Below are 12,361 nucleotides of genomic sequence, written 5' to 3' on the forward strand. Positions count from 1 at the left end.
TAACATCATCAAGACGATGTTGCATAAGAGAAAGCTCACTAAAATTCTCTCGAAAACTAGTAGAATTAAGTAAAGTAATGCTTATTCCTTTCAGACTGGCTTTACATCCAATTAGGTGCGGTGGACGGAGGCGACTAGCAAACATACTTGACTATAAATTTCTTTTATTAACCATTAAATAAAATCCAAGGGGTTTACTTCTTCGTGTATCTTCGTTTCGTGGGTCAAGCTTCTAGTCAGTTGGCTATCTTGGCGACTATAACCTTGCGCAGTGGTTATTGCCAATGAAGATCTCCTGAGGTGCGATTATCCTTTCGCAAATAAGTAGGATATCATAGTCTTCCACCTTAATTCAGCTCAACAGATAGTGCAAGAAGGAACTATGCGATCTTTTTGCCGTTCATTATTCTTTACTCGAATAATCTAATATCTTCATAACAGCTCTTAACATAAAAGCAGATTCTTTGCTAGCAGAATAATCTACTTTATCCCAGCCTCGCTCGCTACTCCATCACTTAAGAGTTCGCAGGCACGTTCTTTGCCGCCTCAAATTCTTCTTTTATATACACACCTTATGTCGTCCTCACTTTCACTGCTAGCTTGTAAACCTAAAAGCTGTAGAAGTTTGATTTGTAGAATACAAATATGTAATATAAAATGGAAGGAAAAAAATGTTTGTACAGATATTTGTGGCACATGCGCATTGTAGAGCAATGCATGGAGTAGGTAATATTGTAGAGTGGATATTTTCCCTTGACAAAATTGTAGCTTGGATTCCCTAGCCGTGGAGTTCGTACAGCTACTGTTGTGCGCCGAACATTTGTATGCAGATGTTGCCTTTTACAAATGACTCCACAGTACTGTTCAAACCCCATACAAACCGAAAAGACATATTTCCTGAAAAACTATAAGTATCTTTTCTTGTTTGTTTTTTTCTTATTATTATTGTATTTTATTTAGAAAATAAACAAGAATTTGATTTTATTTTTGGTGATGAACTCACTTCCGCCGTTATCAACTTTGTATTTCTACGTGGACGCGACTTCACAAAATGAAGTGGGTAATACTGTATTTCCTGTACAATTAACTTCCTGGACAACTATAAAATCTTACACCGTTTTTGACTTATTAAAAGTTTAAAACTCTACAGTTAAGGCATTTTTTTTATAGTTTATTTATTCTGGACCAATCCTAAATCACCTATAACTATTAATTAAAAACAATTACTTTATTCGTCGTATGTCTTACCGATTTCAGAGGTTAATGAATCTGTGCAAAGTAGAGAATTAGAGTTCACTTTTGTTTCAGTCTCACACTACTACACTTGCTGCCTCTGAGTCCACTAATGATGGATGAATGTGTGGAACCGGTCCGGGATATAAAATAATAAATGTGCACGCTATAATGGACAAAATGAGCGATATTATTAAGTACGGCGGACCTAACCCACAGTTTCATATTCAGGGGGCTCTCAAAGTGGATATTTCTGCTCTTACATCAGATTTCAAAATCGTATTGTAATATCCAGCAAGGGAAAGCCAAAAAGTTTGTTCCGAAAACTAGTGCTGCACGAGACCGAGACGAGGCGAGACTTTATGCAGTCTCGATCTCGGTCTCGGTCTCGGTCTCGTCGAGATATCTCGGTCTCGGTTTTTTGAATTTTTGTTTAAGTATTAAAAGCGGTTTGCTATTAATAATCTTTTCAAAAAATGTTATAATTTTCTAATAATTATTTTAATTTATATATTGGTAATGAAAATGTGTGTAAAAGAAGACAACTACTTACACTTCAATGCATCATATGTTACTATTACTGTTATATATCTTTATATAATTTCAAAAAGATGTTAAAAACGCGCCAAATGAAAGACCCAAATAACATATCTGCCAGCTATAACAAGTCGATTCGTGAAATAAAAAATACACCTCCCAACAAACTTCCCGCTCCATTAGTTATGGCTGTTGGTGAAGATAAAGAATCTGATGATTCACCTTTTGACGACGACGACGACTGCATCAATATTTTTGCACCATTTGCTCAAAAATCAGCAAATATCACCGAAGCATGGAAGACAGAAATAATTAATTACACCAAATTAGACCAAGCACCAGTAGACGTTGACATTTTAGAATGGAGGAAAACACTTGAGAATTCCTTCAAAAATTTGTCTAGAATGGCAAAAGATATTTTTAGTATCTGTGCAACTTCAGTGCCATCGGAAAGATTATTTTCGCAAGCTGCGATGATAATGACCAATAGAAGATCTTCTCTAACTTCTGACTCAGTAAAAGCTCTTTTATGTATCAATGCTTAGGCAAAGTGTATCTTAAAAACGAAAATTAGAGGCAATATTTTTTAGGTGCATAGATAGTCTTTTTTTCAAATTCACTAATTCCAAAATTCTAAAATATAATTCAAATAATATCAAAGTTCAAAGTATTAGATTATTAATAGTGAAATTTATGAAATTGAATGAATGAATGATATGAATAGTGAAATTTAATGTATTTATGTAAAAATTGGGTAATTCGAAGGGGGCCGCCACGGTAGCCGAGCGGTGCGAGACCTGCGAAGCTAATGTGTATTGTGGTACTGGGTTCGATTCCCGGTCTTAGGCCTTGGATTTTATTTAATGGTTAATACAAGAAATTTACAGTAAAGTATGTTTGCTAGTCGCCTCCGTCCGCGACACCTAATTGGTAGTTGGACTTAAAGCCCCGCCTGAAAAAATAGGCGATTACTTTACTTTGCTTACTTTACTTATGTAATTCGAAGTCAAATAGATGTAGTAATATTGAACATATATAATAAAATCGTATCTTTTAATAATTAATTCAATACCCGTAATGATTATTTATTAATAAAGAACACAATTTTATAATTTTTAGCTAAAAATTAATATTTGAAAAACCGAGACGAGACCGAGATTTCTCGACGAGATATGTATCATGTCTCGATCTCGGTCTCGGTTGCTCAAGTCTCGTCTCGGTCTCGGTCTCGGTCTCGAGATTTGTCTCGTTTCTCGTGCAGCACTACCGAAAACTAGGGTGATTCTTTCTTTTCAATACTATGACGTGTAACATTCAGATCGCCCTAAACTTCACTATATTTAATTACCACATTTTCCAATACCAATTAACTGATGACGGTGTTATTTCCCCTCAATTATTATTGCCAAAAGTCCGGAAATGACGTCAAAAAAAACCTAAAATATTTTGTTAGAACATTAACGTCTTTATCAAATCAACGATTTATTTATTTTTTATTTTTTTATTTCTATATGGACGTAAATAACAATATTCCTGTGTCGATTACTAAACAAAACACGCAAAGACACAATTTTTATCGAATTTAGTTAAAAGTAATCACGCAACAGGTTATTTTGGATGATTACCCACGATTTAAAAAAGGGGCCAATAATAAAAACATTTTTTGGTATATTTTTGTAGATAATAATGATGGAAATTGGGTAAGAAGATGGATTTTTTTTGAAATTTGCAAGATGTTTTATTCAGTAAATGAGCGTTTGAATTTGTAGGAGGAATGATTTTTTTTTTTTTTCATGAGATGCAGGAAATGGTAACGTTGTTTGGTGATGTCGTCAACTTGAGATGGTAAATTAGATGGACTTTATTGGCGCGTAGAAAAACTAAAGCGTAGAAATTGGCCATGTCTAGACCAAATTTTAGACTTTTCTTAGACCACCCTCTTCATAGATTGTTTAGTGAGAGAGATCGAGTGAAGATGTCTTCTTCTCTTAATTCTTTCTCTTTCTCTCTCAGATACTCTCTGTATCACTGACTTTGATGAGCACAGTCTTCTTCCGTTAGACACGTAATTAATTTAAAGACTACAAAAATACGAAAATATTAATTGAGAAATCCCAAATTTGGGGGGGTTGGGAAATTAAATAAAGAAATCCTTAAATCTGATTGGTGGGGTTTAAATCCTTTCTAAAACTATTATTACCAATATTTCCATAACGCTTAGTCCGATTTTGATAAAATTCAGCTCGAATAGTGGTTAAATCTCCTCTACGTTGCTGATGCTCTTGCACCTACTAAGAGGAAGTACTGCAATCGTTTAAATTATCAATGTGTGAACCGATTTAAATCAATGAATTGTCGTTCGATTCAAAATCTTTGTCTCTTTGCCTTTTAGGGAGAAGTACTGCAATCGTAGTTTATTTTTTTTACTCCTCTTAAAAGGAAGTACTGAAATCGCAGTTTAATTTTGCTATTTACGTACAAATACCTTCCTATGTTATTCAAGACGCTTTTTCAAAAAAATTGTTATTGAGGATGGTTTGGGGGAACGCAACTATAATCATTCTTTAAAAAGATCTCTCCAGTGGTAGTTATGGTTCCGACTTAACACCTTATCAGGTTATAATGATAGAATTGCTTATTCCAAATTTTAAAAAAATCTGTAAAGCAGATATGTAACTTTGTAAAATAGACAAAAAGGAAAATCTATCCAAAAGGTACAAAAATCTCCTTAACAAAAACTTACAGTTTAAAATGTTAAGTATAAGGGTTGATTAAACGCCAAAAGGTACACAAATCAGCGAGTACCCAACATTTCATTAATACTTCATTAATAGTTAAGTAATTCTACTGCATTAATTTTCATTAATAAGTTATTTTTTAGAATTCATTAGATGTCACAGACCCTTATGCTGGCCACTTCATTTATAATATTTTTTTGTTATAATTCAAGATAAATCACATATATACGTACATGCATGTTAAAATAGAAAAAGACAAAGTTAGAGTAGGCTACTGTCTTGAATTCGTCTTACCGAAATATTCGTGAGCACAAATAATACACAGATAATAACAAGTAGATTATTCAACAACAATTATTCATTTCTCAATTGTAATTTAATTTAGTCCCCCTAATTTTACTTATAGTAAAATACTGGAATAATTAGCTGTCCTAAAAATATGCATATCTTATTTACTTTATATTACATATACACAACATTGAAGGATGAATACCTAGATTGAGAATGTAAATGAAGAAAAGTATATTATTTGCGATAAAGCCAGATAATTATTACCTATTATTATAAACGTTTGACTACTACATAAAGTAACAATTACATTAATCGAAGAATGAACTTAAACGGACGATTTTTATTTAAAAATAAAAATAAATAAATAAAATAAACAAAATCATTGATGTATGTTGGTGTAAGTTTTTTTTAAAAAAAGGTTTTGAATTTTTTAGCCTCATAATTTTTTTATATTTTTTATAACGTTTTTCTTTTTAACCTGTAATTACCTTCCTATGTTATAAATAACTAGATATTACAGTCAATCTTCAGTGCTACTTAAACATATATTTTGTAGACGAAAATGGCCAGCATAAGGGTCTGTGACATCTAATGAATTCTAAAAAATAACTTATTAATGAAAATTAATGCAGTAGAATTACTTAACTATTAATGAAGTATTAATGAAATGTTGGGTACTCGCTGATTTGTGTACCTTTTGGCGTTTAATCAACCCTTATACTTAACATTTTAAACTTTAAGTTTTTGTTAAGGATAAATATATCATTTATCGTTAAAAGAAAAGCGCGAACAGAAAATATGGTAAATATTGCAATAATTTCGGCCCAACATTGGAGAATCCGATATTAAAATCAATATCGATATTAAACAAAAGGGAAAACATTTAAGAGGAAAATTCCCCTCCACTTCTCGATTTTTTTTTCTCAATTTATTTACTGGGAAATACTATACTTCATTATATTTTTAGTGAAGCATCATGGATAAAGATGTCAAAAGTGTGATGTGTCCCTAAATTGGATAACAGTCAGTACCATTTATTTAATGAGATGTCCGCTTTCCTGTATAAATCATTATTATGAAAGAAAGGGTACGTTTTATTAGAATAATTTACAGTTTTTCTACGTCGTTATCCGGTCTCAGTTCCCCATTATCTCCACGGTGTTACGCTCTTGTTGCAGAGTCCTAGTTATTCAAAAGATGATAGTCAACAGATGTTCAAATCATTAAAAATAATAATAATAACTAATATTATTTCCATTTTAACAACTAATTTAATTTTTTTCCCCCAGGTGCATCATTAACGCCCAACTAATTTAAATAAATTTAATTTTATTTAGCTGAATAGATGTTTTAATGCATTTCAAATAAAAGTGCAGTTAATACAAATAAAAAGATGATTTTGCTAATATCAGCGTGTTCTACTTATCGGTAGCATCGTCTTTGTCCAGTTAATCGCATATCCGAAACCACATGGGTACAATAATTAACCAAAATACCCGCAATCTTTAACCGCATTATTGATTTATTTTAATTAAATATATTGCCACATTATTAATTTAAATATTTCAGTTTAGATTTCATGCAATATCCACCAATCGAAATTAAGAAATTAATGAGTTTAATTTTTTTCCAAAATCGTGGCACCACTAAATAGCAGAACGGTTAGAGGCGATGTCCAAAAAGCTAAGAAGTATTGTATACTGGGTTCGATTTCATAGGTCCTAGGCGCCCAGTCGCCACCAAATTTGGTAGTTGGACATAAACCCGCCTGAATAAATAAGTCAATTCTTCACTTTCTGCCTACCCCAATATAACTGAATTATAACTTTAAAATATACATTACAACTATCCAGTTTGAAACAGGTTACAATCCAGTTTTTGCGAGGTTCTTCTCAGGTTACTAGTCGTTCGTCCTACTTCATTTGAAATTTTAAAATTGTCCCCATTTTTTGGGGGGAACAAGTTGAGTAAATAACCTTTTGTAAGGAACTGTCCAGTATTAGAGTAGGGGTAATGCGTATCACAACTGAGCTCCAGCTGCTATCTACATCACATAACCTTTTCTGTCTGTTTACATACTTTCAACCTTGCAAAAAATCCATATTTCAACGCTCTTTAACCTAATCTCCTCATTTTCTTCAGTTCAATAAGCAGAGCAAAAGTGTTTTTAATATCAAGACTAAGTTGTCTGTTTGTATTTGAGTTGGTCCATAAACCGTAAGTAACACAATGTCAAACTTTACTTTTTGGAGATTTTCTTATAAATAGCTTTATCTATTTAATAAAAAATACTTTCTAGTATTGTTCTGCCCTCTAAAAGTACTATACCAGTAAAGTGCACCACCTCTTTTTGTGTCTTATATTAGGAAGAGCTATTAAATGTCTTGGATTGTATTCTGAGTTCAGAGAAAGTTCCAAAACTGCCTAAAGTTCCACATTATTGAGTGCATTTTGTCATGTAATGTCTTTTAAATTTTTCTCAAAGATTCATAATTATATGTCAAAATGATCCTATAAATCAAAAACTCCTCGTGAATCGTTGAGTAGTTAAATTTCATTTGAATTTTCACTTTAGAGTTTTACAACAAATATTCAAAAATTAATTGAAATATTCCATAATTGATAATAACAATGTTATGAAGCTTACCATTATCCGGTGTAAATTGTACTCCGATATCTCTTTTTTGTTTCATTGTTTGGTTCTTGCTTCAAAATAACTACTTATTTCAAATCGTTTGTTGTTTTTTTTAAACATATTTAAAATTGAATGACATGAATAATGTAACACACATAGGAATGTTCAAAAGTATTCACTACATTTGTAAAGTGTTAAGAATTCATTTCCGCACCGACTAGAACTAACAAACAACTCAAGCTACTGATATCTAACCTGCTCCTCTCCCCTCTCCTGTTTGACCTGGTAACAACTTTTTATCTCGGTTATACGATAGTAAATAGTCACTTTTACTCTCTTTCTTTGCCACTTACAATAACTATAAATAGATTACAAGTTTATATTTCTAATTAATTATGGATGTATTGCTGTATATTAGGCGGACTTTCCTCCACCAGGATCTGCAGAGGCTATCACGTTCTAGTGCTGATTCCCGGTGTCCTCTAAGTGGAAAATTTCTCGTGAGTACACTCATCCTTACAACATATCTTTTCCTACCAGAAGAACGTAGCGCCTGGCCTTAATAGGGCATCAGTCCTTTAAATTTTTTTACCAAGGCATTCCCAAATCATTTTTAGATTAATTAGTTAGTTAAGCTACGGGTCCAACCACGATCTATCAAATAAATCTTGTCTGGCAGTCTCAGAACTCGTTTGTTCTTGACGTAGAATTTGCGGACCAATATGCGGGACGTGTATTTTTTGTCATTATTATTGTAATTAAACAAAAGTTTTATGTATAATTACTAGCAAGCATACATCTGAAACAGGCTAAGCATTTACGGAAGAATCAGTATCCGTTTCGTTAGTTATGAGCATAAGCGCATAAGGCTTAAAATAAAAGTACTGATCTATTTTTTCCTGCAGAAAATTGAAAGATTTTCATTAAAGAAGGCTTCTGACATTTTAATGTAGGCATTGTTATGCTTATGTTAAGTTCCCATTTTGGTCCATTCAAACGGCATAGATTTATTCCCTCTTTTAGATGCATTTATTTATTACGAGAACAATATCTACATATTGTGCACACCCAGCTGCTGTTGGTTATGTGCTGCGATGCGAGAGAACACAGAACTAGAGATAATTCACACCGTAATCTAATATTTACCACCTGTCTGCCCTCAGCAAGACCATTATTCAATTACATCCACCTGAGGTATGTTAGTCTAGCGAGGAAACTCCTATACACCCTAGAGGACAATCTGTTTCTATAAACTCACCCAAACTTTCCTTGTTCTATAGTACATTTTCCGGCAGTTTTCCTACTGTCTTAGAAGTGTCTACAGAGATTTCTTTTTTGCAATAATATTCATTATATTACATTCTCCTCTAAATGAATCTGGATGTAGCAATTATTTTGTTCTATAATTGATATTTTTACTGATTTGTAAGCTAGTTTTTACAAAGCATTATTTAGCTATTCAAAGGGAGCTTATCAAGCTAGAGGTCCGCGGAAATTTGTAAAGTTTTGATGGAGATAAAAGAAAGAATCTTCAGAGATTGTTTAGAAAAAGGAAATAGATTTCCTGGATCTGAGAGAATATGAACTCTTTAAGAATGAACAAAAGTAAACTTAATGATTGGCAGTAATTAATAATTATGTAATTAATTTATAAGTAAAAGATGTATGTCTCTAATCTGAGGCCCAATACCTCGATAAGCCTTGGAAAACTGCTCTCAGCTCTTCAGAGGAAGCTGCTTGCTGCCGAGATAATAAGAGAAGAATAAAAATCAATTACAGAATCCAGGTGGCTGTGCTGGCTATCAAGTTCTATGAAGTTAAATCAAGATTACCTTAAAGAAGCTGCAAATAGATCTTTTATCTGGAATTGGATATGGCTTTATTGAGTTATTTATATCTACAATACTAAAATCTATTTTCTAGTGTGCAAGATGATGGATTTGTCTTTGAAAACATTTCGTTATCCTCACATAATTATGTCTGTTTTTAAACCAAAATTCACTAATATCTCAATTACATCTTTTCCTCATTACTTTGTTCAAGGTAAACAAAAAAAAACATTAAAAGAAAATCTCTTTTTTAATGTTCTAGGAAAGCTAAAAATGATATGAGTTTCCGCATTGTTTTCCATTCTTGGGTAGGGATAAAGTTATTGATAGTCATATCTTACATAGGAAAGCTCGCCAGATGTAAGAAAAGCGTGCGGGACATCTGGTGCCTCTTTCCTAGCAAGGAATATTAGTCGATATTGCGTGAAATACGATGCGTGACTCTACCAGAATGCATTATAATGTACTAGTTGGACCAAAAGAACTCACCGCTTAGATTTATATAAAAGCTTCACTTTCGTATATTTCTTGACAACTAAAAGCTTTTTAAAAAAAGTTACGTCATTTCCTTTAATGTCTCAATGAAAATTATACAACGTAATGTTAGCCAGCAACAGCCTCCAATAAAATTGAATAATTATTCTAAATTTTCTAAATGCAGAGAGAATTCTAACCCATGTTGATTACTTTGGCCAAATCACTTCATCCCAACAGATTCAATACCCAATAAATCACCACCCATTAAGCAAAACTCCAGGACATAGCCAACATCTTTTTTTTTCGTTCAAAAGAATTACTAACAAATACTTCCTACAAATACTTTAGTTTGCTTTCTTTTGTTTGATATCAGGAATAAGCTTTCTAAAACATGTGATTTTTTTAGTGATCATGAGTTTAATGAGTTTATTAATTCAAATATAGTATTAGCAAGCAAAATTGGGCAATTTGATGTAATGTTTGTTATTTTCAAACAGTAGAAATAAATGGAGAGTATATTTTTAAAGAAATACATCTAGCAAGTCCTAATTCTTTCAAAGAGTATGAAGGATATATTATTCCTAATAGAACTGTAGAGTTACTTTTAGATTGCTTTAATTAACACTAAAAAGCTATTATAGAATTAAAGCTTCAAACATCCCAAAGGACCCAATGTCCTCTATAAGAGACCTAAATGTCGTGAGTTATTTTAAATTTTAATATACCCTTATTTATCGCATAGTTTAGCGCATTCTAGTGAGCATAAAGTCACCTTAGGCTTCGTATTCTTGCTTTCTAAATAAAAAATAAAAGACTCTAAAAAAAAAAAAAAAACATCAAATTGTAACAAATCTTTCATCTAAAATAACATAAAAAAAATAAACTTACTTTCATTGAAAGAAATACCCTATTGTATCGCAAAATAAATAATACCGTCTTACAGTCAGGGCTTCAGCCTAGGGTCTCAAGATCAAGAGGGGCCTACATTCAAATTGTTAGGAAAAATTAAAATTACAATATTCTAAAAACAGTGAACACTAAAACACTGTTTTAGTGATGTATTTTATTATCTCTCATGTATTTTACAAACTTAAAAATGTGAGGCGAAAGGGCCCCTCATAAGTGGAATAGCCTAGGGCCTCTTTTCATCTAAATCCGGACCTGCTTACAGTATTGGCGCTGGTTTACAATTCTACATAAAATTATTCATTCTGAATCAAGTAGGTAATCAGTGAGTTGTAATAAAAATAACAGAATTTAAATCTCATTTAAAACGCATTATTACAATTTTTTTAAAAAATCAGACTAAAAAGTCTTATTTTAGTGTTAGATTTTGATCCAGAAAAAAAAATGCTCTCTTCCTTTTCCAATATATCTTTCCATTTTCCTTTCAATTCCTTCCTTACACATAAAGGGAAAACTTGCGTTCTAGACTAAGGAAAAGATGGGGTTATCAATAAATAAAAATAAAAAATGTATGAAAAAGAAGAAATCAGCAAAAGGAAGCCGCATATGAAAAGGATCAAGATATTCTCTTCTTTGGAGGATTTATTAGGAAAATATTTTAAGAAGAGTTTAACAGCTAGTATACTTTATACGAGGAACGTTCATTTTTTTTTGAAAATTAATGACGTAGCAACAAGAAATAATAATGAAGGAAATGTTTTAAGAAAATTGGCCGCCATTAAATCCAAAATTATGTCATCCATTATGGTGTAGTTTCTTGATTAATCCATGGAGTATGTTATAAATAATTTTCTGTGCAATCCACTTTCTTTAATGGGCCATTAGATTCTTTTTATTCCTGTTATCTTCCTAAAACACCCATCTTAAATCATTTTCATACTTAGTTATAAATAAAAATTTAAGAGCATTGAAGCAACACATATGTTTTCACACCACTAACAGCTGATATTTCATATTCAAGAAGCTGCTGACACTTAGCCATTTACTTAAAAACTATGGACAGAAACTAAACCCCAAAATGAGAACTATATACAGTTTACTGGCAGCAGTATTCACGACAGTAAAATCACCCACCAAATGATTGGTGTGCGGCGGTTAGTAACATATAAGTGTTCCACACCCACTTCTTCACATAGTAAACCCATCGACACTACTGGGTGGGTATATCACCTTTCACAAGTAATACACTCAATCACCCTATTGCCTGGGTATTTCTTTACCCATTTCCACAAAACATATAAACTTCCTATACTCATAAACTTCTCACGTTTCTTTAACTCAATTCTGGGTACTTCTTTATTTTTTATAAGCCACATAAAAAAAGAAGGAATGGCGTCAAAGTTCTTTTAAAGTCTTTTCATTATTTCTGTTATTCTAACTATTCTGGTTACATTATTAATCACCTATAAATATTCGTTTTACTTACTTTCTTACAGTTTTTCACATTTCCATTACTTAGTTTATAGGTTTACATCCTTATTTGGTCCAATCACTCTCTATACCTCGCTGTATTCCCAATATACTCTCGACAGAGTTTTAAGAGAGATATTTTACGCTAGAGTTATATTACGAGCGAAGAGCGATATTTGGTACACAAGTCATAGGATTGATAGAGAAGTATTAGTTAGCCGATTATGTTTGAAATGAACTCTTTC

The 12,361-nt window shown here is 32.2% G+C and overlaps 2 protein-coding genes across 11 annotated transcripts in view; one reads left to right on the plus strand and one right to left on the minus strand.

Annotated features, from left to right (window-relative positions):
• Positions 1–7,666, minus strand: part of LOC141447919 (uncharacterized) — a 133,734-nt gene extending 126,068 nt beyond the window's left edge. Inside the window, exon 1 of the mRNA XM_074115850.1 lies at positions 7,447–7,666. Coding sequence (XP_073971951.1) covers positions 7,447–7,492 — 46 coding nt within the window. The 5' untranslated portion in view covers positions 7,493–7,666. The remainder of the gene's footprint in view (positions 1–7,446) is intronic.
• LOC141447921 (alpha-mannosidase 2-like) overlaps positions 1–12,361 on the plus strand; it is a 202,369-nt gene that overhangs the window by 121,284 nt on the left and 68,724 nt on the right. The window contains exons 1-2 of one of the 10 annotated variants that reach the window (XR_012454682.1): positions 5,565–7,016; positions 7,853–7,934. The exons of 5 other annotated variants lie outside the window; for them this stretch is intronic. The gene's annotated coding sequence lies outside the window, so the exon portion shown is untranslated. Of the gene's footprint in view, positions 1–5,564; positions 7,017–7,852; positions 7,935–12,361 lie in introns of those variants that run through there. 4 more of the 10 variants (XR_012454681.1, XM_074115861.1, XR_012454679.1 and 1 more) reach the window with 4 other exon arrangements.

The sequence above is a fragment of the Rhodnius prolixus genome, unplaced genomic scaffold, assembly GCF_049639745.1.
Source record: "Rhodnius prolixus isolate KJV_2025 unplaced genomic scaffold, Rpr scaffold_13, whole genome shotgun sequence".
Taxonomy (NCBI): domain Eukaryota; kingdom Metazoa; phylum Arthropoda; class Insecta; order Hemiptera; family Reduviidae; genus Rhodnius; species Rhodnius prolixus.